General features: G+C 42.1%; 2 protein-coding genes across 4 annotated transcripts; one reads left to right on the forward strand and one right to left on the reverse strand.

Moving 5' to 3' along the window:
- The first annotated feature begins 1,297 nt into the window (after nucleotides 1-1,297).
- On the forward strand, nucleotides 1,298-5,541 carry LOC133892875 (uncharacterized). 3 transcript variants are annotated; one of them, XM_062333860.1, is made up of 4 exons: nucleotides 1,298-1,574; nucleotides 1,677-3,016; nucleotides 3,848-4,181; nucleotides 5,148-5,541. In XM_062333860.1, the coding sequence occupies exons 2-4, from the start codon at nucleotides 1,969-1,971 to the stop codon at nucleotides 5,161-5,163; spliced, it is 1,398 nt and encodes a 465-aa protein (XP_062189844.1). In that variant the 5' UTR covers nucleotides 1,298-1,574; nucleotides 1,677-1,968; the 3' UTR covers nucleotides 5,164-5,541. The 3 variants fall into 3 exon arrangements, with proteins under 3 accessions (XP_062189844.1, XP_062189846.1, XP_062189845.1); XM_062333862.1 differs by having other exon boundaries at nucleotides 1,681-3,016; XM_062333861.1 differs by having other exon boundaries at nucleotides 1,298-3,016.
- A 4,284-nt stretch (nucleotides 5,542-9,825) lies between these two features.
- LOC133892345 (protein CHROMATIN REMODELING 4-like) lies at nucleotides 9,826-25,456 on the reverse strand. Its single transcript, XM_062333053.1, has 11 exons — nucleotides 24,961-25,456; nucleotides 22,270-22,515; nucleotides 21,494-21,595; nucleotides 20,682-21,398; nucleotides 19,546-19,596; nucleotides 16,669-19,380; nucleotides 15,993-16,147; nucleotides 15,520-15,634; nucleotides 12,864-12,931; nucleotides 12,153-12,744; nucleotides 9,826-11,879 (listed from the first exon to the last, which is right to left on the reverse strand). The coding sequence occupies exons 2-11, from the start codon at nucleotides 22,486-22,488 to the stop codon at nucleotides 9,969-9,971; spliced, it is 6,642 nt and encodes a 2,213-aa protein (XP_062189037.1). The 5' UTR covers nucleotides 22,489-22,515; nucleotides 24,961-25,456; the 3' UTR covers nucleotides 9,826-9,968.
- Nucleotides 25,457-25,859: the final 403 nt, after the last annotated feature.

The raw sequence follows: 25,859 nt of genomic DNA on the forward strand, positions 1-25,859 counted from the left end.
CTATTTTAGCATTCCAAAATTCCGTATTTCCTTTATCATTCCAAGACCTTCGGATTCTCCTCTCAATCTTAGTTAGAGAGTAGCAACGATAAATAATAAATAAGAAAAGAAAAACTCTCTCAAAAAAAGAAAAAAAGCTAGCAGCCAGCAACCATTAGATCCATACAAAAAACAGGCAGACATCTCGCATCGGCCAACATCCTCCACACGAGCACGCAGCTTTGGGCCACGGGATTCGTCGGGCGCTACGAGCATCCTCCACCCACTAAAGCCAGGTGGCCGGCGGCGAGGGTGCACAGTGTTGGGCGCCTAGGTGGCATGAGCGAGAGCTACCTTCAGTGGGTAGCAAAGAACACGAATCGCAGCAGACGGTGGGCCGATTCATGGCGGGCGACGAACAACGAGCACGTCAATGGAGGGCATTGCTTGGGAGCTAACTTCAAGCGTCGCCAGGAGCCTGCATCAGCCAGCATCCGGATCTCTCCGACTCCAACGAATGGGCAAGCAACGTCCATCCTCCATTTCCCTGTCTAAACCCACCTCGGTGGCGTTTGGATGGAGTTTAGGAAAGGGAAAAGGAAATAAGATGGGATAAAAATAGCTGGATATGGGATAGGTACATAGGATCTAAACTCAATCCCTTGTTTGGTATGAGATGGGTTTAGGATAGAAAAGTTTAGTTGGTATGATCAAAATACCCTTTCAAGATAAATAGGTAGTCAATAAAAAGTAGTATAACAAAGGATATATAGGTAATTTTATATGCTCTCCATCTCTATCCCAGCCATAACCCACTTTTGCTCCGAGTATGAAAGATGGAAAAAGAAGCTTATGTATCCCTAACCTAAATCTCTGTTCTTTTCCCAATCCTAATTTCAAACAATGGAAAACTCTCATCCCATCTCCTATTTTCCATTCCCACCTCCCATTTCCAAGAATCCAAACACCACACTTGGGTTTGAACGGGTGGGATATGAGGTGCCCATTTCTCTTTCCCAAACTCTCTCCATATCCATCTCACTCTTATCAAACAAGAGATTAAACTTATCCTACTTCTCATTTCTTTTTCCCTACTCACATTTCCAAGAATGCAAACGTCACCTAAGTTCTATTGAGCTAGAAGTGCCAAATATGAATTTAAATTTACCCATAATAGTAATAAATTTTTTGAAATGTGGATTGTGTAGATTTGGTGTGACTAAACTACTGCATAGCATCTGGATGGTTGGATCCAAAACAGATGGCTCAGATTTCACAAGGTGGAAAAATGATAGAGAATGGTCTTTTCGAAATTGTTTTGGAGCAATTATTCTCCCCACCGTCGGTCTCCTCATCATGTCTGACGTGTGATTCCGGCGCCCTCCAGTCACCTCTCGTCGGTGGCCGGGTCGCCCCACCCTCCTCCTCCCGGCGGCTCCCCGTTCGTCGTAGATACCTCCCCTCCTCAACTTAACCGGAGGCACGCCGCCGCCACGAACCCTCCCCTCCTAGTCGCCATCGTCATCCTCTCTTCTCCACTTGACCAGAGGTGGGGTGGGGATCCACACGGACCATGCTGGTTTCTTCTTTCCTTGGTAAGGAATCCTTGCTTGCTTAGACGGATTCTTGTTCTAGGAGTTTCGTTCTTGGGGTTGCTCTGAGCAATCAAATCCCAATGTTTCTTCCTTTTCATCCAGGTAGTAGCGGATTTGGTTGCTGCGTGCTACCATTCTGATCTAAATATCTAATCCATCGAGCCATTCATTGTTCTGGTTCTACTACTAATTCCTCTTCAGCGCGCGCAAGATCGATCTCAATTGATCCTATAGCTCGTACCAGGGTCCCTTTTATCCCAAACTAGTACCACTAATAATAACAGCTAATTTTTTCAACAAGATTGGGGGTTCAGTTACTGAAGCCCCATGCCACACTAATAACAGTTCAACCGTGCTCTGAACTGGGCTCAAGGTTCAAGAACCATCATCTCCAATGGATGATGCGGCAGGGGACATCATTGCATCTCTCGGCCGTGTACGCCTAGTTGATCTTGCGGCCTTCGAGGGCCTCCCTTCTGACAGCTACAGGATATGTGTATCGACTCTGACGCAGTCGCTGGCTCAGTATTCGGCAGCCATCATTCAGCTGCCTCCGGCTGAAGGTGCCTTGATAAGGTCCGGCTTGGACTCTGCTCGTCTTTACTTCCATCAGCGGGGGTACAGTTCAGGCGAGGTTGTCCACTCAGATGATGCTCGTGAATGGTGCAAGACCTCTGGTTATTACGTGGATCCTCAATTGTGTCTGGAAATGTATGATTACAGGCCTGGTATTACTGTGACAGAGCCCAGTGGTGTGATGGAATTGCCTCCGTCGGGTTTGCCTGATATATTTTCAGTGCTCGGGAAAGTTTCTCGAGATATCCTGGACGCAGTTAGTTTCTCGTTGAATTTACGGAGCTGTGCGTTTACTGAGATACTCGACAACATACCCTTAAGAAGCCAGGAGGTATCATCTTCTGTTCTTTCAGCATGTTGCCATTCAAGACCATCATTTGAAGGAGCACAGCAGCATAACATTGCTTCTCAAGATGATGGGCAATTGCTCATGTTTTCTGAGCAGGAGCAACATATTGATAAGACTTTGCTTACCCTTGTTAAGTCGGATAAATCAGGCCTATATATCAAGGACTTGCATGGGCATTGGATTCTTGTCGATGGGGATCTTGGTCCACATGATGTTGTTGTCTATCCTGGTCTTGCGCTTTATCAGGAAACTGCTGGCTATGTAAATCCAGCAGTACACAAGACAGAGGTTGGAAACTTGCAAGCATGTATGTTTGGGCGATATTCTTTGGTCTTCAAGCTCATGCCTAGATCAGTTGCTAGGCTGAGTGGTTCAGAGATGAGAGCTGCTGGCCATGGCGTTGATGCTCAGTTTCAGATCCCCATACCAGTTAATGATTTTATGCAGACAGATCATTCTGCTAATCAACTTTTTCCAAAGAACACTGAGCCATCATCACATGCAGAACAGGATTCAGGTAATTTGGTGTCTCCTAGCCTTTCTATGTGTACCAACCATTTGTTGCTTGCTTGGTTCAGAAGAAAAACTGTTTAGTGCCACCAATTGCTCGACCTGCCTCACATGTAACCCCATCTGTACAACCACACGTTCTGTATCTGGTACATTTTGTTGTTAATATGTTCTCAACGTTATGTGTGATACATAATAAGTTGTGATCCAGCATATGTGCAATTCATCAAATATGAGCTCTGGGTTCGATTTTATCCCATGCAGGTGAAAAGACCCTAGTTCAAAGAAAATAAAGGAGGCCAACAACGAAAATAAATATGTTCTTTATAGCCTGCATATCACTAATACCATAGAGTAGATCTAGACCATATCTAGGTCTAGAGTAATCTAGTCTATGCCAAGTTCCTTTGCGTAAGTGATAGAGTAAGACATCTCACTGCTTTTTTACTTGTTAAACCAACATGTCATGACCCCTTCTTTTTACAATCATGGTATCATGTAGTAACACGATTGGAATAGAGTGAGGCATCCTATGCGTAAGCACGGCTTAATTTTGTGTATTACTAGTTACACTTTCCTTATTTGTACTCTTCACTGTCACTGATTAACATTATGGGACTTCTAATTCAAGGGCATGCCAATGGTGCAATAAAAAAAATTAAAAGGATACACTTAATAATACTTCCGGACCTTATTAATGGGGAAAAATGCTAAATCTGAATGTGATCGATCCAGTTTTCATTATTTATGTATTATAAAACTTGGGGCCTGGGCCTCATAAAACTTATCACTTTATTGGAAACCATGTATTGATGGCTTATTAAACTGCTTGGTGTAGCATCATTTGACTCTGTGATGAATAAAAAGAAAGGAAGTACAAGAACAAAGCCACTCCCTCCTTCTAAAAGACTTCGCCTAGAGGCGCAGAGGGTGCTCAAGGAGCGTGTCCAGGACATTGCAGACAAGAAAGGCATCAAGCTGAGATTTTGCAGTCTCAAAGAATGTGAGAGCCACATCCGGTCATTGGACAGTCCGTGCAAGAACATCAGAATTGAAATTGGATGGCCACAAGGGGTTCCATTTGTCCATCCACATGACCTCCCGAACAAGGCAAAGCTTGGGTTTCTAGAAGCTTATGAACCTGGGTGGACTGCCTCCCAGCACGAAATAGAGTTAAGTTTTACTGAACCATGGTATTTGCATTCTCGTTTAGCTTTCTTCATGGTAGCATTGGTGAAGGTATAATAGTGCTTCTTAGGTTTCAGAATTGTTTTCATTTTGGAGTACAACATATAAGCAAGAGAACCGTTTGGTTTATTAGGGAAAGCAACATTAACATATATATATTAGGGACAATACTTTGCAGTACAGCATGAAGCTGTGATCTACCATGTTATGTAACCTACCCAATTCATCTTGCAGGAGTAGCCTGAGAACAGCTTATTCTCTGTTTTGTTAGTCCTGCATTGTGATCCACACTCTGTTTGCTCCTACCAGTTATTTTTTAAGAATAGGGCCTTTATTGAAGCGTGTGGGTGCCAGGGTTTGAACCCCTGTCTGGCAGGCTCCCTGCCCCCCTTGGTGCCTTACCAACTGCACTATGGCAGTTCCCTTTTGCTCCTACCAATTTCCAAAACCAACTGTTCCGTTGTTTCCATTGCACCCAGGCAAAACCAGTAATTTGTACTGATTAGGCCCTGTGCTGCCCCTGTCCAAATAACCTGTCCTGCAGTTCCAATCACATCGTGCACTTCAATGGCACCCAGGTCTTCCAAATGACATTTTGAATAGAGTAGTGACTGTAGGTTGCACAATGCAGAGAGATTTTGTTCTGCATTCCTGTTCGCAGCACCATGACCCTGAGCTTTCCCTATAGTTTGATATACCCCGAGTAACAGCAGTGCAAGGTCGTGCTTGATGTGATCTATGCGTCTATTGTCAGTCATGGTCACCTACACTGGGTTGTTATTAGCCTGGAATGCCCATAGAGATTGGCACTTACAAGCCATCGAGAGGTCTAGTTAAACTGTTGTGGTATTGTTAACTATGCAAATTTTATAATTTTATAAAGATTTGCTGGTTCTTTTACATGTGTTACTGAGTACTAACATACCACAAATGAACTGTTTCTTCTGCAGGAGCCAGCCTCAGTAAATTTTGATGTATTACCAACCTTGGATATGTTTTGAATTGCCAAGGCTGGTCAGCAATCTCATCCCGTCTACATGTTGAGGAAGTAGCAATGTATACTGAGTTTACTGACACCAAATGACGTGGATACATACCTGTAGTGCTCAGAATGTGTAAATGCAATTGCCTACTATTTAGATTGTAAATGGGGCCTGGTAATTCCCAAGTTCCAAGTTGCAATAATTTCTTCTTTGCTGTTCATGGTTTTTTCCTGAATGACAAGAAGAGTAACATGAATTGGACTATCTAGGAAGATTTTCACAGGTTAGCCTGCAATTGAGAATGACCCAAAGTTGAAAATTGCTTGTAAATCAACTTTATTTTTACCATTTGGTTTCTAGATGATTCTGTTGTTGATAATGTCGCAAAGAAATTCTGTGTTAGTTAATGTTGATGGTAATAAAACATCCATTTCGCTGATGCAGAGAGATTCGTGTGCCGCGTGTCATGGTCCGGTTTACTAAAAGAACACTATCTACAAACTGACATAGGAACTAAAAAATATATGCATAAATGTAAGTAGCCAGATCGCAACATTCCCGAAAGTTGACGTACTGAAGCTGCGCGTACAAAACGACTTAGTTTTATTTGGCGTGGCCCTCAGGCCGAGCTTCTTTGTCGATACTGGAAAAAAAGAGGAACCGATCAAAAAACTTTGCACCAAATACCCCAGTTTCTAGAACAGAAAATGAACTGAGAGTAACCACCAGGTATGTGACTCGGCTTCTCAAGTGGGACCTCATGACAGAAATAATCAAATAATCTGCACAAACGTCATAGACCGGCCAGTCTACAAGTGAACCAACACATCGGCTCCAATACATACAATTCAATATACTCTTGTTTTGTTTTGTGTCACACCTGATTTTAAGATCAAATCTAATGTAAACTACATGTATACCAGGATCAAGTTATATACACGCAGTAATATTATAAGTGAGTAGTAGACACAATTTCCATTAATACAATATACTTTATTACATCAATAACCCAAGGGTCTAAAAGACGAATACAAAGCAACGGAATTTAAACTTAGCACGATGCCCAACTCCACAGGAAGTCGACAGAAAAGCCGTCTGCCTAGAACTCAACTCCATCTTCTGGGAAGTCCTCGTAGTCTTCAGCTTCTGAGCAGCAACAAGATTATAGAGGAGAGAGCAAACGTGAGTATATAGAATACTCAGCAAATATGGGAAAATTATGACATGGGGGCCAAAAGTCAAGGTAGGCTTAACTCAAAAGTTTATTGGCATAAACGCTATTTTATTTGTAAAACAATTATAAAGGCAAACTACTTCTATGTGAATAATTTCTCTAAGACAAGAGCTAAGGTTCTCACCACCTTGCTCCACAACCAAGGTTCCAACCACCTCTAACAAAGCTAATTGGAGTCACAGTTCTCACCACTGTGATCCACTAAATCCAACCCAAGATCAATCAAAAAACAATCCAACTAATCATGTGAGGAGTTCATGCCGCTCATGACCGTGAGCTCGGTTGATATATCAATTTTTACTCTGCAGAGGTTGTACACTTTACTCACAAGACATGTCCTCCTTTTTGCCCGTGTCGATCAAACACTTACATACTTCCGAGGTGTGCGACCAGGATTCCACTGCAAAGCCTTTCCAACGCCTCTCTCAGCACATGTTGACCCGCTGAGGTTTCACTGCCGTACATAAGTGGAGTACACCTTTCACCCCAAAAGCCCCCTCTTGCGCCTTACGGTTCCAGGAAGTACACCCTTCCATCCTCGTACCACTAAATGATTTTCACAATGCTGAGAGAAAAACGAATTACTAAGTTAAGCCTGTCCCATACCAGGCTTGTAGTTGTACTATTTTCATGGATGATCGCTCCACAAACCAATCCTTAACATGGTCTGTGCAAGATCACCATCAACCCAACAACAAGGTAATAACCAATTATCCAAAAGCCAACAATTCTGCATAGAACACATCCACAGACCAACCAACATGCTAACTTACCCAAACCTACTATCTTAGGCTAAGCACTTTCACTAAAGTTCATCAATATTAACATAATACAACTATGCTACCTATGAGTAAGCATAACTAAGCACATTCTACCCAACATGGAAACCAATCTACGGTTACAAGGGAGATTGAGGAAAAACTAGTAAACCCTAACAATGGAATATCATGTTGACGAGCATGCAATTTGTAAAACAAAACTTTATAAAAGTAAGCGAAAAATGTTCAAGGACACTTGCCTTCTCCGATGAGTTGCTCGAAGTCTCCGAAGTCTTGATCTTGGATGTTCTCGAACACTTCCGGAACAAACTATTCTACAAGCGAGCAAACAAACACCACTAAGAACAGACACAAAGCAAAGCAAACACATAACACAAATACTAGAGCAAGCTATGGCACACTTCAGGAAGATTTGGGCACAAGAACTGCCCAAATCGAAGCAATGAAGCGAAAACTACGGCCAAACGAAATTCTAAGCGACTAAAAATGACAAAAATTATTTTCTGGATTTAAACCTAATTTTTAAAAGGCCTAAAACATTTATTTAAAATTTTGTAGAATTATTTTATAGCATAAAAATGATTAAAAAAAATTTATGAAATTTATTTGCATTTTTTTGAAAATAAAGTAATTTTTATATGCATAAAAACAAATTTAAAGCATTTATTTTATCAAAGAATTCATTTTAAACATTATCATAATTAATATATATTTTCTAAACTATTTTTCCAAACAAAAACATTATTCTATCCCTAAAACTATTTTTTTAGAATTAAAACAAAATTAAAAACCTAATAAAACAATTATATAAAGTAGTTTCTATTTTCTGGAATTTTTCTAATAAAGAAAACCTATTTTTCGAAATATTCGGATTATCGCAAATTATTTCCTAACGGGAAAATTGGATTACTGCGCAAGGGATGACGTCATCGGCTGACTAGGCCGCTCACTCGGAGAGAGAGCGCTAACTGGATCTGACACATTGGACAAAACGACGACGTGACTGCACACAAGGCACGCTGACTAGGCAACAAAGTTGACGGGGCACTTCATTAAATCAGAGCCGTTGATCTCGGATCGAACTGCTGAGATCGCCTAACGCGAAGGGGTACGCTATTTTTAATCTACGCCACACAACAATGATCCAACGGCAGAGGGGGCGCCAACCTCTTCTCCGGCGATTCGACGATGACAGGGACGGCTCGGGGCGACGGAGGACGGCCAGAGACAGCGGAGATGATGCTGCGGTGGTCAGACGATGTCAATGAGCGGGGAAAGAGGAAGCAAAGGTTGCGGCGACTCCGTTTGATGGCTTATTAGGCGTCGGGGAAGACTGGGGAGGCTCGGCTACGGCGGGGCTTCAACAACGAGCTTTGATGGCCTATGGAGCTCGACGGCGAACGGTCAAGGACGACGACGTGCGGACAGAGAACACCGGCGGAGGCTCGGACGGCGTTGGGGAGGCGTTGAGCGACTCGGCGGAGGCTCGGACGGCGTCGGGGAGGCGCTGAGCGACTCGGTGGAGGCTCGGACGGTGTCGTGGAGGCGCTGAGCGACTCGGCGACGGTGGTGGGGTCCAGAAAAGGTCCGACGACGACACTAGAGCTCACGGTTTGAGGAAACTCGACGAGGTTTGCGGAATTGGACGCTCGGCTGAGGGGTCAATTGAGGTTTTATAGAGGGGGAAGGATGAATTGAATCGATTGGTGGAGTCTTGACGTGGCGGCAAAAAATACGGCTCGGTTTCCTTTTCTCCCGTCCATTTTCCTTCGCCACAATGATCTTGCCTTGATAGAGGTTGATGGTTTCCTTTTGGCAGCGTTACTCAGCAATGATTCGGCTTGATTACAGGCAGCTCGGTAGAATTGAAACGGGCGAGTGGCAAAGGAGGAAAGAGCGACGAAAGAGGATGGAGCTAACAGTTGGATCCCACACAACGTAGAGAGACAAAGAGAGGGAGAGATTAAGGAGGGGAGGGGGAAGATCGGGCGTGACATTTTGGAGAAGGTATGGTTAAACTTTTAAAATTTTGACCATTGATAATTTTTAAAATATTTAGTTTCAAAACATAAAAATTATATGCATGGATTTATTTTAAAAAATAATTTCCTAAACTCATAAACTTATTAAACTTTATAAATATATTCTAATCAAAAATAGTAATCAAAAGTACGCATCGAAGACCGTATCATATCCAAAACATAAGTATTTTTGACCGAAGGGAATAATATATTTTTGACGGAACGTCGAGAGGTGTATGTTCAGCTGGACCACCAGTAAGGGCCGGGCAATAGCCATAAGGATAGCCACTTCGATAGATACATGAGCTAAGGCCTATCTTACATAACCATATACGCATAAATAAATGAATAGCGGTCTACACGGCCGACACCAGGTTAGCAAATATACATTTCATGTATACAGGTTTCAAGAGTTGCTCCCGCTGGACTAGCGCTCAACTACTCCTGCTAAAAGTACTAGTCCTTGGATTTCAACCTATCTCCACTCTGCACTAAGCATACAAACACAAGGTCATCCACACTGTAAACACTGGGAAAGGGAAAATCCCAGCGCTAAACGGAACAGAAAGAAATGTAGAGCTAACCACTCAAGTTTAATGCTCATCTGAGATGATATCGTCCACTTTATCTTCATAGAGTGTTTGAGCTGAAACCGGATAGTTGCATCCGAGTCCCTGCTCTCCTCGAGAGGAACCGGTTTCTCCATCGGTTCCTCCGGGTTCCCCATGCTTCCCACGTTGTCTGGTGGATTCTCCTATTTCGAACTCTCATCATCACATAGTGCAGGCGCTACAGCTGCTCTGCTGCTTGTCCCAGGTGCGTCATCGACAGCAGGCAATGCAGAAAATGTCGTAGCTGAATTATCTGATTCAGGCAATCTGCCTTTCTGAGGGCCGGGGTCAGGAGTATTCTTCACAGGCAATCTATAAGGTCTGTTAGCCTTGTCATCTGCCGCAGAGGAATCAATTCTCTGGCAATCAGGAACCTCCAGCTTGGACATGCAAGTGGGTGCAATAGCTTCTGAACTTTGAACAGTTTGGTGCGGCTCTTCAAATTCAGGAGCTAACTCATCTTGCCCCTGACTGCCAGCTGAAGACGATGATGGAGAGTTCAGGTTGAGTGAAGGAGCACCATCCTTACAATCAACTGCAGGAGGAACGGGTGAAGCTTCAATGGATGGGGGTGTTAAAGGAGTAGTGTCCTGATCACCTTGGCCAGATCTGATTTTGGAATGACCTACATGGGAGGTATGTTGCTGAACCTTGCAGAGTGTCCTCTTCTTCGAAGTAATCCTCGGGTCCTTTGGGCGAGAAAGACGAGGTCCTGGGATCAGGAATGGAGGTATTGCTGGTTTTTGTTCCCCAAGAAGTAGGCACACAGATTGAGCAATTGCTGAAACAGTTGCCGGTAGCTCGCATTCAGGTGGCTTAGATGGAGGGGCACGTACAGCCTCCTGAAGCCAATGAGGTAGCTTGTTTGATATTGAACTTCCATAATCGCCAGAATTCTCACGCAGAGAATTTGAGTGGTTTGTGTGGTTGAGATTCATCTCAATGGGTTGTTTGCCTAACATCATTCGACGCTGCATCTCATGAAACAAGTTGGCCTGCCCATCTGAAACACCGTGAAGATGAATGTTCTCACGAGAACTTGACCCAGTTTCACTCAGCTGAATGGAACTACTGTTTTTTCTGTTTATGGGCAGTGAACCAATGCTTTCATTCATAAAAGGATTTGGCAGAAATGAAGGGATCGGCCCAACATCAGGTTTCTCCAACTTGTCAAACATGCTCCCAGGAAAATCTCCACCATATGTAGATCTATGCTTGAAATCCTGCCATGGCACCTGTGGTGGGACACCCTCACTAGAGTTCATGTAATTAGCAGCCTCAACATGAGGAAATCTGGACAGTATATCACTGGAACCTAACTGAATATCAGTTAAGTGGAGCTGTAACTTAGGCTGCTCCATCCTCATTTTGGAAAAGTTACTTCCATTCAGTGCCCGAGACATCATTGCATCAGATATTCCAGGAAATGATGTATAGTTGGAACATCTGGTGGATGTAGACATTGGTTCCTCTGTAATTTTCTGCTCCTCCAAAATCCATCTTGATGCTAGCTCTTCATTAGTTCGGTTATTCAGAAACTTCAACTTTGGATCTCTAAGCATGGCATCCCAATTACCCCTTCCATGCCTACGAACTCCGATCCACAGAGCATCAAGTTCATCTTCTGACCAATAATCTAGTTTTGACCTCTTCTTCAGGAATTTGCTACTGGCGTACTGAACACGCATCATTATATTGTCCAGGACCTTCTTGTGATTCTCAGGCATGGCTGAATGGATTGGTTGCACTGGGCTAAGACCCAGCCCTGGAAGCAGGCCAGACATAAGTGACTTTTGCTTCGAAGTACCAGCAATATCTGCCATGTAGTTCGGTAACAATGAACTATTTGGTAACTCTGGGACAGGATTACGAACATAACCCTTATTAGAGCCCAGTGACAAGTTGGGAAATATATCTGGTATAGACTTGATATGCTTAAGTGGAATGTTGTCTTCCAGACTGAAGTTCGGAAAACCCAACTTCCCTTGAAATGAAGCAATGGAAGGTCCAGGATTTTCAGCAGGATCGCAACCCTTCCCTGATATCGGAGGAATCTGCACACAAGAACAATGTTATTTTTCCTGCTTGTAAATGTAGCTCTTAACTTAATTAAGAAAATGGCATGCTCCTCTCAAGGATGATTTCTTTTCGCTCTATTAACAGTGTATCCATAAAATCAGATATTGAAACTAGGGCTCTGTTGTATATAAACAAAGTGAGGAGTATCTTAAACTTTTGTATATAAACCAAGTAACTGACTATATGAATGATTCAGAGGACTGGGTGCCCAAAGAAGTGGCAATGCCAAAGTAGAGAAGAGAGCATACATGACTGAAGGGGAAATAACTATCTGGAATGATGTTATTTAGCCTTCGGAAAGCCTCCTCAGATGCACCAGAAAAGGTAGCCTTATCAGGAGCTGATTGAGCTTCACTTCTCTGCTCACCATAATGTTCAGCAGCAGGAGTTGACAGCAGTTTGTTGGCTACATCGCCACTAGCCCTTTTTTGCTCCTTCATGCTAGACCCAGAAATTGAGTTTTTGTATGAGTTCAACTGATCAGCATTTGGAGCACAAAGGCCAAGTACAGGTAAGAGGTGGTCTGGGATCCCTGAATTTAAGGCATCGGCCTTCGAGTGGTGCTTGGATGCAGTAGCATTCCCAGGAATCCTTGCATAGAGCTCTTGAGAGATTTCAACATATCTCTTTGATTTCTTTGAGGATTGCCTCATTTCTGCAGTTGATTCACTGAATCTTTTAGCCCCGGATGGCTGCGCCGAATTCGGGTCTTCTACAATTATCAAAGGATTTACAGCATCATTTGCAATATACATGAACTCTTCAAGTTTATCATCAGCATAGTTCTTGATTATGTGCCGCTGAGCAATCCGTTCCTTTTGTCTAGCTCGAAGCCTTCCACTGTCAAAAGCAGAGGTTGATTAGTATCTGAAGATGAAAACTGTAACTGTGCAAGCTAGAATATAGGCCCAAGCCTGCAGCGTGACAGAAAGAGGCAGAGTGTCGGGAGGAGGGCATACTATTTTTCCTTCAAGGCCAGTCCAGCCGCAGTATATTCTCTCTTTGGTTCATCCCCCTCATCAGAGTCCTGTATACCAATATCAGCAAATCATTGCACAACTGCATAAACTATTGGAATATATGAAAGGTAACAACGCAGACAAATATCTTTGGAAATGTGCAATATTGCTCAGGATAAATTAAACTATTAAGAAAGCTGTGCTATCTATGTGAGTTATAGGGGAAACATACACTTTCAAGTAAGTGAATCCTTCTTTACTCTATTGATTTCTGAAGCAGCATCTGCGCTATGCCACTATGGCCATTGGGTCGGACTAAGATAGAATATTAACCGCCAGATCTTAGAAACTTAATAAATGTTTTGGTTGGAACCGTGGAAGTTTGTGAAACCGTATGCATCCTTTCACAGAAAGGCATCCATTCGTGAAAGATGCATCTTTATGGCATCACTTTCAAATTATAAATGTCCAAAATTGTTGATAAAGGTAAACATCATTCCATTAACCAGCAAAGCACAGGTATTCCAGTAACCACGCTAGTTCCTTCGTCTATTTGATTCTTCAATACACAAAGTTTGTATGATCTTGCGTGCACAATGACTGTTCTTCCACTATCATTAGAATTGAACAAATAAGTGTAACTAGTCGAGTTGACGAATAAGCATATGAGTAGACAAACAATACATTTGATCCTCTTAACACCTTGTGTCATGGTTAATTCTTTCATCCGAGCATGCTTACAGATGTAATATACTTATATACTCCATCCGTCTCAAAATAGATGGCATTTTAGAGTTGAGCACAAGTATTAAGGTAAAAGATAAAATGACTATCTAACCTTTTTTAATACCATTCAATTGCATGGGAAATGAGACTTGCATTGGAAAGGAAGTTACTTAATGGAGGGGTAAGACTGGAAAACTTGGGCTAATGTTACCTTGAAATTGTAGAACGTCATATATTTTGAACATTGTAGAAGAGGCTAAAACATCATCTATTTTTTCAGACGGAGGGAGTAGTATGAAAGCACGAACATGACTTTTCGTATAATAAAGACGTGTCATTAAATCGATCGTGCCAGAGATAACAAAGCTTTTTATTTCTGTATAGCATGTTCTCCCAAAATACACTATTCCCTAGAGTTCCCAAATCAGAAATTCACATTGTTTCTATACACCATACAAGGCAGAGCATGAAACATGAGAAGGAAAGCAAAATATAGAAAGAATCACAATGAAAACCAAATCAAAGAAAACTAAATTTTGCATAGAACTGCTTTGAAAAAGAAAAAAACGAAATCAAGACAAATGCACAAGAAACTACAGAACATGCTCTGTTGAACTCAAAAATTAAGGGCAAACAAGCCACAAACTAACTTGCTTTGGGAAAGCAGAGACACATCTTGTGACTAGGCATGGGAAACATTGTTGAAAGATCAGATGTACCATATCACACTCCCCGTTACCATGAATTCACCAACCAGCCTGGTTTGGCGTATACTTGCCAGACAGGATCTGCCTCACTATTTGTTCAGCTATAGCTGAGAGCAGCTCTGAGGATAGAGGGGCGTGGTTGTGCGCTAATGAAAAGGGGTGACAGAGAAGAGGAACTGGGGAAGTGTTCTGAGGTTTGGAGGTAAGAGTAAAGAGACTATTCATAAAACTCAATGTTCATAGGCCATAGGGATGCAATTGATCTGCCGCAAAAAAAAAATGTATCGTTGTAGCTAAAAATGCAAAGATCTACTCCTTCTATCCTCAAATATTTGACACAGTTATTAGAATTAGACCAGTGAGTAAATCGTCGGTCACATAATTCACCACTTCGTGTTCCGTTTAGGATCAAATAGTCCAAACAGTGGTTTAATACTTTTTAAATATTTAAACTTGGTACAGAAACACTAGTATCAAGGTTCATATATAACTTATAACCATCTTGGCAAAACATAAGCTAGCCCAGTTGGTTTCCACCCCTTGCACATGAGTTTTTGGGACAAAAGATCCTTTAAGAGATCCGAACTGGACCATTTTCTAGGGTCTATGCATAATTTCCTATATTACTAACTACTGACTACAATTACAAATAATGGTAGCTTTATGCAGAAGAATTAAGGAGTACATGAAATGGCTGTGGTGCCATAAATCACCCCAATTCCCAAGCATACTAGTGTTTTCTCTAAAAAAAATGAGTGCTCTCACACAGTCCCATTCACCATATTGCCATATAGATATTAGTTGCAACACTTATACAAAGTTATTCAGCAAGGGTATAATACGAAGAAAGGAGTGAAATGAGCCTCAAAAAATAAAATTGTATGATGACGCATAATTTACAGAAAAATTCACATGGCTTAAATGTCTTCACTTTGCAACTAGAGGGAGTGCCTCAATATTTGCATTTGTGCTATTTTTGGACCGTATTTTTGTCGCATTTAAATCCAGATATGAAATATGATTTCATTGGTGCATGTTCCTGGTGACAAGGGCCAAGTATTTGAAAACAGATGTAGTATTCACTAGCTAGGACAGATCTATGTAACTTTTACCAGTCATATATAGTTTCCATGCAGTTAGTAGCAAAGCAAAAAATAAACCAGCATTGCTTCCTGATCAAAAGAAGAAATATGCACGACAAGGTCGATCCAACACAAAAGTACCTCACTTAAAGCTTCATTAGGAAGTGTTGCGAATGTTTCCCTATAAGAAACAGCCTTCCTTAAACGTTTGCCTCGACCAAGAGATGCCTCCTCCTCAATTTGATATTGCTCCCATCTGAAATAACATTAATTTTGTATTTATGATCAATAATCATGGTCCAAATGCAAGAGAAAGAGAGAACAGTAAGCAAGTGGGCCCATTATCACAATAACTACAAAAACCTTGACCTTTCCTTGTCTCACCTGATAATATATTTGATTGTGTATACATGCTAGCATTGGAATATTTATTCTTCCATTCATTCTTTTTTTCCTCTCTGGCTTGATAGGCTATAAACTAAACAGGGAAAATCTAAACACAAGCAAGATCGATCAGGTGAGGGTACCACTCCCCCTCCCCCCCCCCCCCCCCAACACACCGCCAAGGAAATGCAGACACAAGAAATACGAGTATGCATGGTATTGCAGAGTACCTGACACGTAAAAGTTTATCCCATTCATTTTCTTCTGCACGAGTAGCAGCACCTTGCTTTGATTCAGATGCCAGCTCGCACCCATCATTATCAATATGTGGAATATCCTCATTGGGACCAGGATCATCATTCAGCTCATCGTTCCAATCTATTGACTGCATAATAGAGGGAAGTAAAGAGAAAAGTATTAGAAAGATCTCCAGAGAGAAGACTCAATAGCACAAAAGTAAAATCTACACCAGCATAGCACTGGATCCTACATATTAAAGAAAAGGGAAATGACAGTGTTACCCTAGGTGCAGACTGCCTAGCATCTAATCGGCTATTAGGTGGGCCTAGGTGGGCCTAGGAGGATGCCTAGGCAAGATAAATCGGCAACACAGGATGGTGTCACCTAGCACCTAGGCAGCACCTAGGGGAACACAAAGTGTAAATATGTAATAGTTAAGGTGGTATAAGAACTAACAATCCAAATTTTAGTGGATGGACCTTGTACGAAAACACTGACAAAAAAATCTATCAAATGGTGCTGATTAGGAACTTCCAGACTAAAGTGAGAAGGCAATAACAACAATTTTGACACATGGACAAGAACACATTCTTGATAAATAATTTACGAAATAATAATTGCATAAATAATCACCAATTGTAGGAAAAGGTATGCAGATTAAATTACCTTTACAGTACCAAGCATATCGTTGTCCAAGTCCCCATCAGTGCTTTCAGCCGCTGTTGATGGAAGGTTTGATCTGTCAAGCAACTTCACGATAGCATTTTCATCCCAAACAAGTTTGGTAGAACCACCAATACATTTGTCCTCGTAAACATCACCTAGGCCACCGGTTCTTCTTCTATGCTTAAAGTCAACATCAGCTATAGCACCGGAAGCTTCATTGCTATCTTTGCCATCCGCACTATCGCTATTCCTGAATAGTTCCTCTGTTCCCCAGCGAATGATATCTTCCACTTCCTTCTGAGATTCTGATTTGTTAACAAAAAGCTGATCAAGCATCAATTTCTTCTTAGCAAGTTGCAAGATACGCTCTTCAACACTGGCGCGTACTACAAGCCTGTAAACTAGAAGTCTTTTCGATTGTCCAATTCTGTGCGCCCTATTCATTGCCTGTATATCAGCATGTGGGTTGAAATCTGAATCATATATGATAACAGTATCTGCAGTTGCCAAATTAATCCCAAGTCCACATGACCGTGTAGAAAGCAAGAAAACAAAACGTGTTTTATCCTGATTAAAACGAGCAATTGCTGCCTGACGCTCTGCCACAGATACTGATCCATCAACTCTTTCAAATGTTTTAGGACCAAACTCTAAAGTTAGATAATCTTCAAGGATGTCAAGAAGTTTTGTCATCTGAGAAAAAATAAGGACACGATGACCATCCTTGTGTAAGATTTTAAGCATAGAGTGCAACAAAGCTAGCTTTGCCGAGGCCTTTATGCGCATTTCATGCAGAAACTCTGGTGACCCAGATTCAGGTTCAGTTCCAGTAATAAGATATGGATGGTTGCAGACTTTCCGAAGCTGCATTACAATGTTCAGCAAAGACTGATGAGCACCACCTTTTCCAATGTTGCGCAGTACTTGGTAGTTCTTTGTAAGCATAGCACGGTAGTATTCAGCTTGGATTGATGTCAATTCAACTGGTACCATTCGCTCGGTCTTTGGGGGAATATTTTGCATTGCATCTTTTTTCAACCTCCGAAGCATATGTGGAGCTACAAGTTTCTTCAGCTCTTCTACTTTTTCTGCTGTTGTAAGGTCATTAAAATTCTCCTCAAATGATGATAGAGAAGGGAAAGAAGTAGGTTGTAAGAAGTTCAATAAGTTATACATTTCACCAATGTTGTTTTGTAAGGGAGTCCCAGTCAACAAAACCCTGTGCTGAAATGATAATGAATTAAGTAAACTAAAGAGTTTGCTGCTAGAATTCTTCAGACGATGTCCCTCATCAACTATAAGAACTTCCCATGGGACAGAACGAAGATATGCAGCATCGACAAGCACCATCTCGTATGTGGTGAGCAAAACATTTAACTTGTGCGACCTCTTGGATTTACCTATCTGGCTTGCATCACCTGCATGCCACTCATATTGGCGAATGATAGATCTTGCCCGTGCGGAACCATGATACTCCACAACATTTAAATGAGGAGCCCAAGATGCAAATTCAGCCATCCAGTTGGGCATAGTAGAGAGAGGAACCAAGACAAGACATGGCAAATTAACCTTAAATTCACAACATAGGGATGATAGAAAAGCACAAGCTGAAACTGTCTTCCCAAGACCCATCTCATCAGCAAGGATGACATTTTTTGACTTATACCAACATTTACGTAGCCAATTCAATGCTTCCAGTTGATGAGGAAAGAGCGTGCCTCCCTGAAGTTCCTTTGGCTGATCAACCAACACATTAAGCTCTTGGCGGTTCCTTGCATTTGTATAATCATCTGCCATATCCTTATCCAAAGCCTGGCATTCAAATTTTTTGAACTGAGTGACCAAATGGCTATATTTTATCATGGTAGGTTCATCTAATCTTTCCCAAGTGCATTCATCATAAGGAAGACCACACCATTTGATCAAAGCCTCTTCTACTTCATCTAAGGAAGCACGAAGAGCAATAACTCGTTGTGGCTGGCACCACTGTTCCTTACAGATGTTTATCAAACTCATTCCATACTTTGCTTTGTAATTTTCTAGTTTCCTTTTGGATAATATTTTTAATTCAGATTCAGAAACCCAACTGTTATGGATGTTAGATTTTCCAACCCATTTGACCAAGAACTCATATCCAATAACACTGTTATCCCTTCCTGCTAGTTCTTCTATTTTTCCATGCAATTTACTTTCAGCTGTATGCTCTTGTTTGGTCCGGACTATTGTATCAGCTCTAGAAACAGGAAGTGCGATATCATCCTTTTCTCCTGGCATGTCAAATGTCGTCTCATTTTCACCATTTATTAAAGATGTAACATTTTCTCTTACTAGTTCATCATTTTTTATTATGATAGTTTGATCACCAGAACATGCTGATACTGCCTTCTTGGCTTGTTCTTGCTTCAGTGGCTCCTTACTTTCACAGGATTTACCATTTATCTCCTTTTGCGTTTCTAAATTATCCAAATGATTTTCACCGCCATGATTTACTGATTCATCAGCACATACATCCTTCACTGTACCATTGCTAGAAGATTGTGTTCCATCATGAAATTTATTTGAAATGTCATGGCTAGTTTCTGGTCCACTGGAAGCACAAGCAGGGGCCGTATCATCCAGCTGCAAATTAGCTGATTCAAACTGCTCTGATGAATCATGGGACGGTGGGTTGATTTGGCTTATCTGAAGGCGACAGCCTAGGATGCGATCGACCTAAACAGAGAGCAATGTATGATGATAATCAGATGACACAGATAATGGGACAGAGCAAAGGTAAGACAAAAAAAAAAGAATGGATGAAGTTGCAATGTATACAGATAGTGCAGTGCAATTAGCACACACTGCCATCTGCAATAGTAGACAACTGCCATAACCAACCTGCTGATCCTCCTGAGGAGTCGTCATTTTGTTTCCTACAACAGCCTGCTCCTGCACAATTTTCCAGGTATATGAACATCACTCTGGCATATTTATGTTACAAAATTACTGTGCTAGGACATTGGATAAGAGTGCATGCACCAAATAAGGTGTTCATCTTGCAATAGAATTCACAAAAATGGCAATTCTCAACACATGAACAGACATTCGTGAAGCAGGGAAGGCTGGCCATGCTAGCAGAAAAGCAGCCAAAGACAAACATAAAAAAATGCTGCCATGGACTAAAATTATACTAGATCACAAAAAGTTAAAAAGAAAAAAGGTGATCAAACCAGTTTTATGTTCAGGAAGCACAAAAGCAACCATTTTTTTGGTGGTATGCTAATAATTACAAAAACAACAGCACCTCTGTCAAAACAGATAAGATGACCTTAAAATGCAAACCGAATATAAAGGAGCATATACAGCTAAGTCCATACATTTCCCAGGTGATATCAGAAAGCATCATATGATATATTATAAAAAAAGAATTGTTAGTTTGTGGTCAAATTTTGAGTATGCATCCTAACTTATTCAGTTTATTTATAAAAACAAGGGTTATAACTGAAACAAAATGTGTGAGCGTGTTCCTTGTGTGTGTGGATGTGGGTGTTTGTTTTTTTCCTTTTTGCTTGGTGGACCTGTTTCGTTGTTGTATTTGTTTCTTCTTCTTTAATGAAATGACACGCAGCTCTCCTGCGTGTTCGAGAAAAAAAAAACTGAAACAAAAAAGGCTTATATGAATCAAAACAGGAAAGGTGTCAAAACGAAAGAAAAATAATCTGCAGAACATGAAAAAAGTAGTACATATAGTAAATGTCGTCGGAACAAAAAAAATAGCATGAACAATTAACATACTAATGTGTCCACCAAATTGTACAGATAAGAAAAAATCATTCGGGAGCATATCCGGCAAAACGACATAACAATGTTGAATGTTAGATGCTGAATATTAGAACGTAACAATGTTAGAACATAACAATGTTTATGCTTGAATTAGAACATAACAATGTTTATGCTTCAATATTAGAATATTTCGGAATAAATTCTATTTACATGCTGAATATTAGAACATAACAATGTTTATGCTTGAATACCTCAGAGTGCTTTCTATCAACAAATTTCACTTTCTTTTTCCCTTTCTTGGTACTAGATGTAGGTGTTTTGCCATCTGAGGGTTTTCTTTTAGGTGGTGATTCACTGTTATCGAGAGATGTAGATGGTTCCATTGAGGAAATGCTGCCATCATCCGAAGTCGAATATTTGACCTTTTTCATGCCAGATCTTTTACTGTCTCTGTGACCATTTTGTCTCCTGCTTTTAGATTTATTTGGAGACAAGTCCATGTGCTGTGGATGTTTCTTCAGTTTCAAAGCGCTTCCATGTTTCTCAGGTTTCTCTTCTGAAGGTTCTCCAACGAATTCTGACTTCAAGGGCTTAACATTCGCTGATAATTCCTTAGTTGAGCGTTTCTTCAAATGCAATATCAGTGGCTTCTTTTTCTCAACTTCGTTATTCTTCATACTTGGCTTCTTTTTCTCAACTTCGTTATTCTTCATACTGAGGTCACCCCCCTTCAATGTGCCACCACATGACTGTTTTCCTTGTTCGTTTGATCCACTTTTGTCTTGTGTGGAGCTCCGGGTCTTAAAAGAGATTTTAGTATGGGAAGGTGGACTATCTGATGTCATACTTGTGTACATCTTCTTTGTTCTTTCATGTTTAGAAGTGTCAGCTTCTGCATTACTTAGCAACTCCAAGCTACTTTTTCTCGAACGGCATATTGTACATTGCCACTTCCCAGGTGGTGCACGCTAGATTGGAAATGGAAGAATGAAAAGAGATCAAAGTTGGTCATTATACTGAAAAAGATATAACTCTCAAACCAAACAACAGAAGCGATTCGAACCTTAAGAGGAGGATTGAGGCATTCCAAGTGGTATGTTCGCGGACAGCTATCACAACAGAGCAAGTTGCCACCAAGATCACATTCTACACACTCATAGAAATACTGAAGGAACAAAAATAATGTATATAAGCAAACTTGAAAAGCCATAACAGAGGTCACATACAAAGCAATGCAAAAAAGGGGTGTGGATAAACCTTGAACTTGCAACAATATTGAAAATGTCATGTTGATAACTAGTGAAAGATTGCTTAGCTGAAATTCAGTATCAACATAAAGAATATTTTTTCCAGTTGCAGTTGCCAAGAGTTGTCCTCATAAGCATGTAATATCATTTACTAAGATGTGTGATTTTTAATATAGCTACATGCATGTATCTTGAACCAAACGGCACCATAGGAGTTCAGGCATTTCTCCCTTACATGGCAACTAAGCTAGTATGAACCGGTCTGACTAACTATCGCAGGTTGGAGAGAGTTCACATGTTAATAAAACAAGTAAGCTCCTATTTCTGAAAATTTTCACTTGCCTTGCTTACTTGTTTGAAAAGATGTCCTGAACTCAAGTCCAGATGTATCACAGAAACTATAGTAAGTGTGGTCCATGAAAAACGTCTTTTATATAATGGCTTCATTATTAAATCATTGCTTTAGCCTTCCACTCTTATTCATATGGAGACAGTACATAAAAGTACCATAATATAGTAAATCGCAAACAAGATCTGCATGAAAGACTAACAGGTAAACTACAAATAAAAAGGTATTGGATGAGAAATTCACCCCATCGTTCCCTCTTATCTTCTTGGCAGATGGAGAAATGTTATTGTCATGGTTGAACTTCTTTTTGGTGGAACCATAGCTCATTGGAGAGTCTGATGTTGGTGATGTAACCTCATTCTCTTTAGATGGGCTAACTGTTAACTTGCTCCTCTTTCTTTTGTATTTTAAACCCCAATTTCCATCAGCTGCACTATCACATAAAGAGCTTCTCTCCTTCATCGTCAGCAAACTTGCATCAGAGGCATACTGCAATCAGAATTCAGAACAAGGAAGAACGCATTTCTTCATTAGTAGCCAAACTCAAAAGAGACCACCCATAATTGAATAAACTAACCATGGTGCATTGTTATCTAATACATATGCCATCACAGTACCAGCGTCAAATCGCAAGTGAGGCCAAGCAGAGCTCGAACACTCTGGAGTGCTGATGTATACAACAATAGGAATTTGAGGTGTATGATTTTACTAAGAAATTGCATGATGACCTCATGTCAAAATGAAGCATTAGTTAATGAACAGTCCTACTGAAAATGAATGTAACTATCTGTTATGATCCTAGGATCATTAGGGAGATAAACATCCGCCAGGAGGATAGCCGGGCAGCATTGGCTGCTAGGGGAGAGAGATTAGACCATAGATTGGGGAGACTTAGATTAATTCTCATTACTTGCTTTATTATGAGTATTGCTTCTCCTTATATAGGGAGGGTGATTACAATCATAAACCGACTACAAATCCTAACTTACCAAACTTATCTCCTACTGAATTGGAAACCAAATCAAACTTATCTCCGAACCAAATCAAACCCAACTCCTACCAAACTTATCTCCTAATTAAATGGCAAGCACGATACATCCTTGGCTTTCGTGTCCATAACATCTCCTCCCTCCTTGCGAGACAGCTCGTCCTCAAGCTATGGTGGAGACCATGGATGCATGCCTTCGAAGCCCCACGTCGACAAAGGGTTGCAGCGTCATAATCCCGTCACAAACGAGCGCCATACTGTCCAGATCCCATCACCCGCGTTGCTACTAATGGTTATCGGCGAAGGCTACTGCAGCGTCACAGCCGGCCCTGGTGGCGTTGCCCATGGGGATAGCAACGGCAAAGCTAGTATTGGCGCTAACAGAGAGGTCGACGGGTGGCACAATCACGCCAAGGATGGTCTCGGTGGCGTCGCCCATGCAGATAGCGGCGGCGAGGCCATCGGTGGTGCCAACGTTGAGGGCGATTGGCGATGAACGACAAGGTAGTGTAGTTAGCGCCACTGTAGGCTCCAGTGGCATCGCTCATAGGGATGGCGGCGGCGAAACCAACTGCGGCAATGAAGATGAGAGCGCAACTGAAGCCATGGGTCGGGATGACTTGTATCTGATACCAGATGTTATGATCCTAGGATCACTAGGGAGATAAACATCCGCTGGGAGGATAGCCGGACGGTGTCGGCTGCTAGGAGAGAGAGATTAGACCATAGATTGGGGAGACTTAGAATATTGGGGGAGACCTAGATTAATTCTCATTACTTGGCTTTATTCTGAGTATTACCTCTCCTTATATAGGGAGGGTGATTACAATCCTAAACCGACTCCAAATCCTAACTTACCGAACTTATCTCCAACTGAATTGGAAACCAAATCAAACTTATCTCCTAACCAAATCAAATCCAACTCCTACCAAACTTATCTCCTAATTAAATGGCAAGCACGATACAACCTTGGCTTTCCTGCCCATAACACTATCAGTTACAGACTTACAGTGGGTACGCAATCTCAAACAAACAACAACTATTGAGGGGGGATGGGGAACACAAATATAGCAACACGCCATTGATAGCATTTGGTCTACTGGTTCCATTGAATGCTTCCCTTTTCTTTGTACTATATACTTTGCACACATAACATGCCAGAAATCAGAGTGTAGAATTAAATGAACAAAGCAAACTGTTCTTTTATCATAAATCCTGTATGAAAGCTAAACAACATGAAGTAATTCTAACCAGAACTTGCTGGCTATCGCTTATAAATTTGTTAATATCACACTGATACGCAATTAGAACTTTACATATGAAGGCAGAAGCCAGTAAATAACCGAATCCCATTAGGAAAGCTGCATAAACCCTTCCTCCCTGATCATTAATACACATCTAGCCAGGCTTACTCATCTGTGGGATACATTAATTCAAAAGTCACCACAAACTTTCCATGTTTTGATGTTTTTAAACCCACATGATAAACCTGCCATAAGCCCATAACCAAGCACAGCACTGAACTAGCACTAGAACCAGATCATGACAAACGCGGGCATCATAGTTCACTACCGGATGCTACTTTCTGTCCAGACACCCCATGCTTCACCTTGTGCACTGAATCTCCCTAGTTTTGGCGTTCATTACATTTAGACCCTAGTGCAGAAACCGAAAGAATCAATGAACTAGCACTCTGCACGCAGACAGATAACTAGGACTAACTTCCAATCGGACCATGCAAGCACGAACATCACACCTCGCAAAAGCACTGCTGCTTTTCTACACAAGCTCACCGCCAGTAACCAACGTCACAGGCTCAAATAGCCATACGCCAACTCCCAAATCCGAATCTCCACCGGTAAACCACTCCACGACAAAATTCCGAGCAAAACCCCATAAACCGGCCCTAAAACCGCGCCGAATCGCGCCGCAGAGATCCGCCTCACCTCCCCGTGTCGCCGAATCGAAGCCGAATCCACCGAGGCGGCAGCGGATCGCGCCCGTCGAGCGCCCCCGAGGCCACGCGTAGGCCGGGCCGAGCGGAGCGGAGGCGGCGGAGGGACTAGAGGAGGACGGTAGGGCTAGGGCAGGGAGGATGCGAATGGGGAACAGGGGCGGCAGGAGAGCGGCGCGGCTATCGAGGGGCAGGGTCACCCATCGCATCGGGGGCTGTGGAGGGGGGGCGCGTGAGAGGCGCGCGGCAGGCCAGGCAGGCAGGCAGGGCAGAGCGCTTCACGCGTCGCTTTCGGCTGCCCACCCCGGGAAGGGTGGGTGACATGCGGGGCCCCCGGGCGGCAGGGGGCGCACATGGGGGCGGGTGCGGTCCGCGCGGTGGCGTGAGGACGGCGGGGGTGGGTGGCCGCGCGCGGCCCGCCGCTCCAGGCGCGGCCGCTGCCGGGGGAGGCGGGGGCGGGGTCGCGGATCATTTGCGTGGGAACCTCGCGGATTTCCTCCGAGGTTTTATAGGTTTGCGAGACCGTTTGAAGGTTTCGGCAGAAAGAAGATGAGTTGGCGGGCCTTGCGTTCTTATCACCTTTCTTTTCCCGTTCCAGGCTTTACAAACGGTAATGCGATCGAGCAGTACGGTTTCCGTGAAATCAGGATTTATACCAAAACATGCACAAGCATACGCGCGTTATATAACCTACTAACTACTAATATTATATTTGTCATCAGTTTAACCCTGAGAGACGCTGTTAGTAATCCATCTGATAGTTGCAAACTCTCGTGCTAGTGAGCCGTATATCTATTGTTCCATGTCATTTTTGTTGTGTGGAATCAAGTTAATGACATAAAATTTTAATTACTCTAGTAATTTGGAGATAAGGTTAAATACCAAATTCAA

This window comes from Phragmites australis, chromosome 15 (genome assembly GCF_958298935.1).
Source record: "Phragmites australis chromosome 15, lpPhrAust1.1, whole genome shotgun sequence".
NCBI lineage: Eukaryota > Viridiplantae > Streptophyta > Magnoliopsida > Poales > Poaceae > Phragmites > Phragmites australis.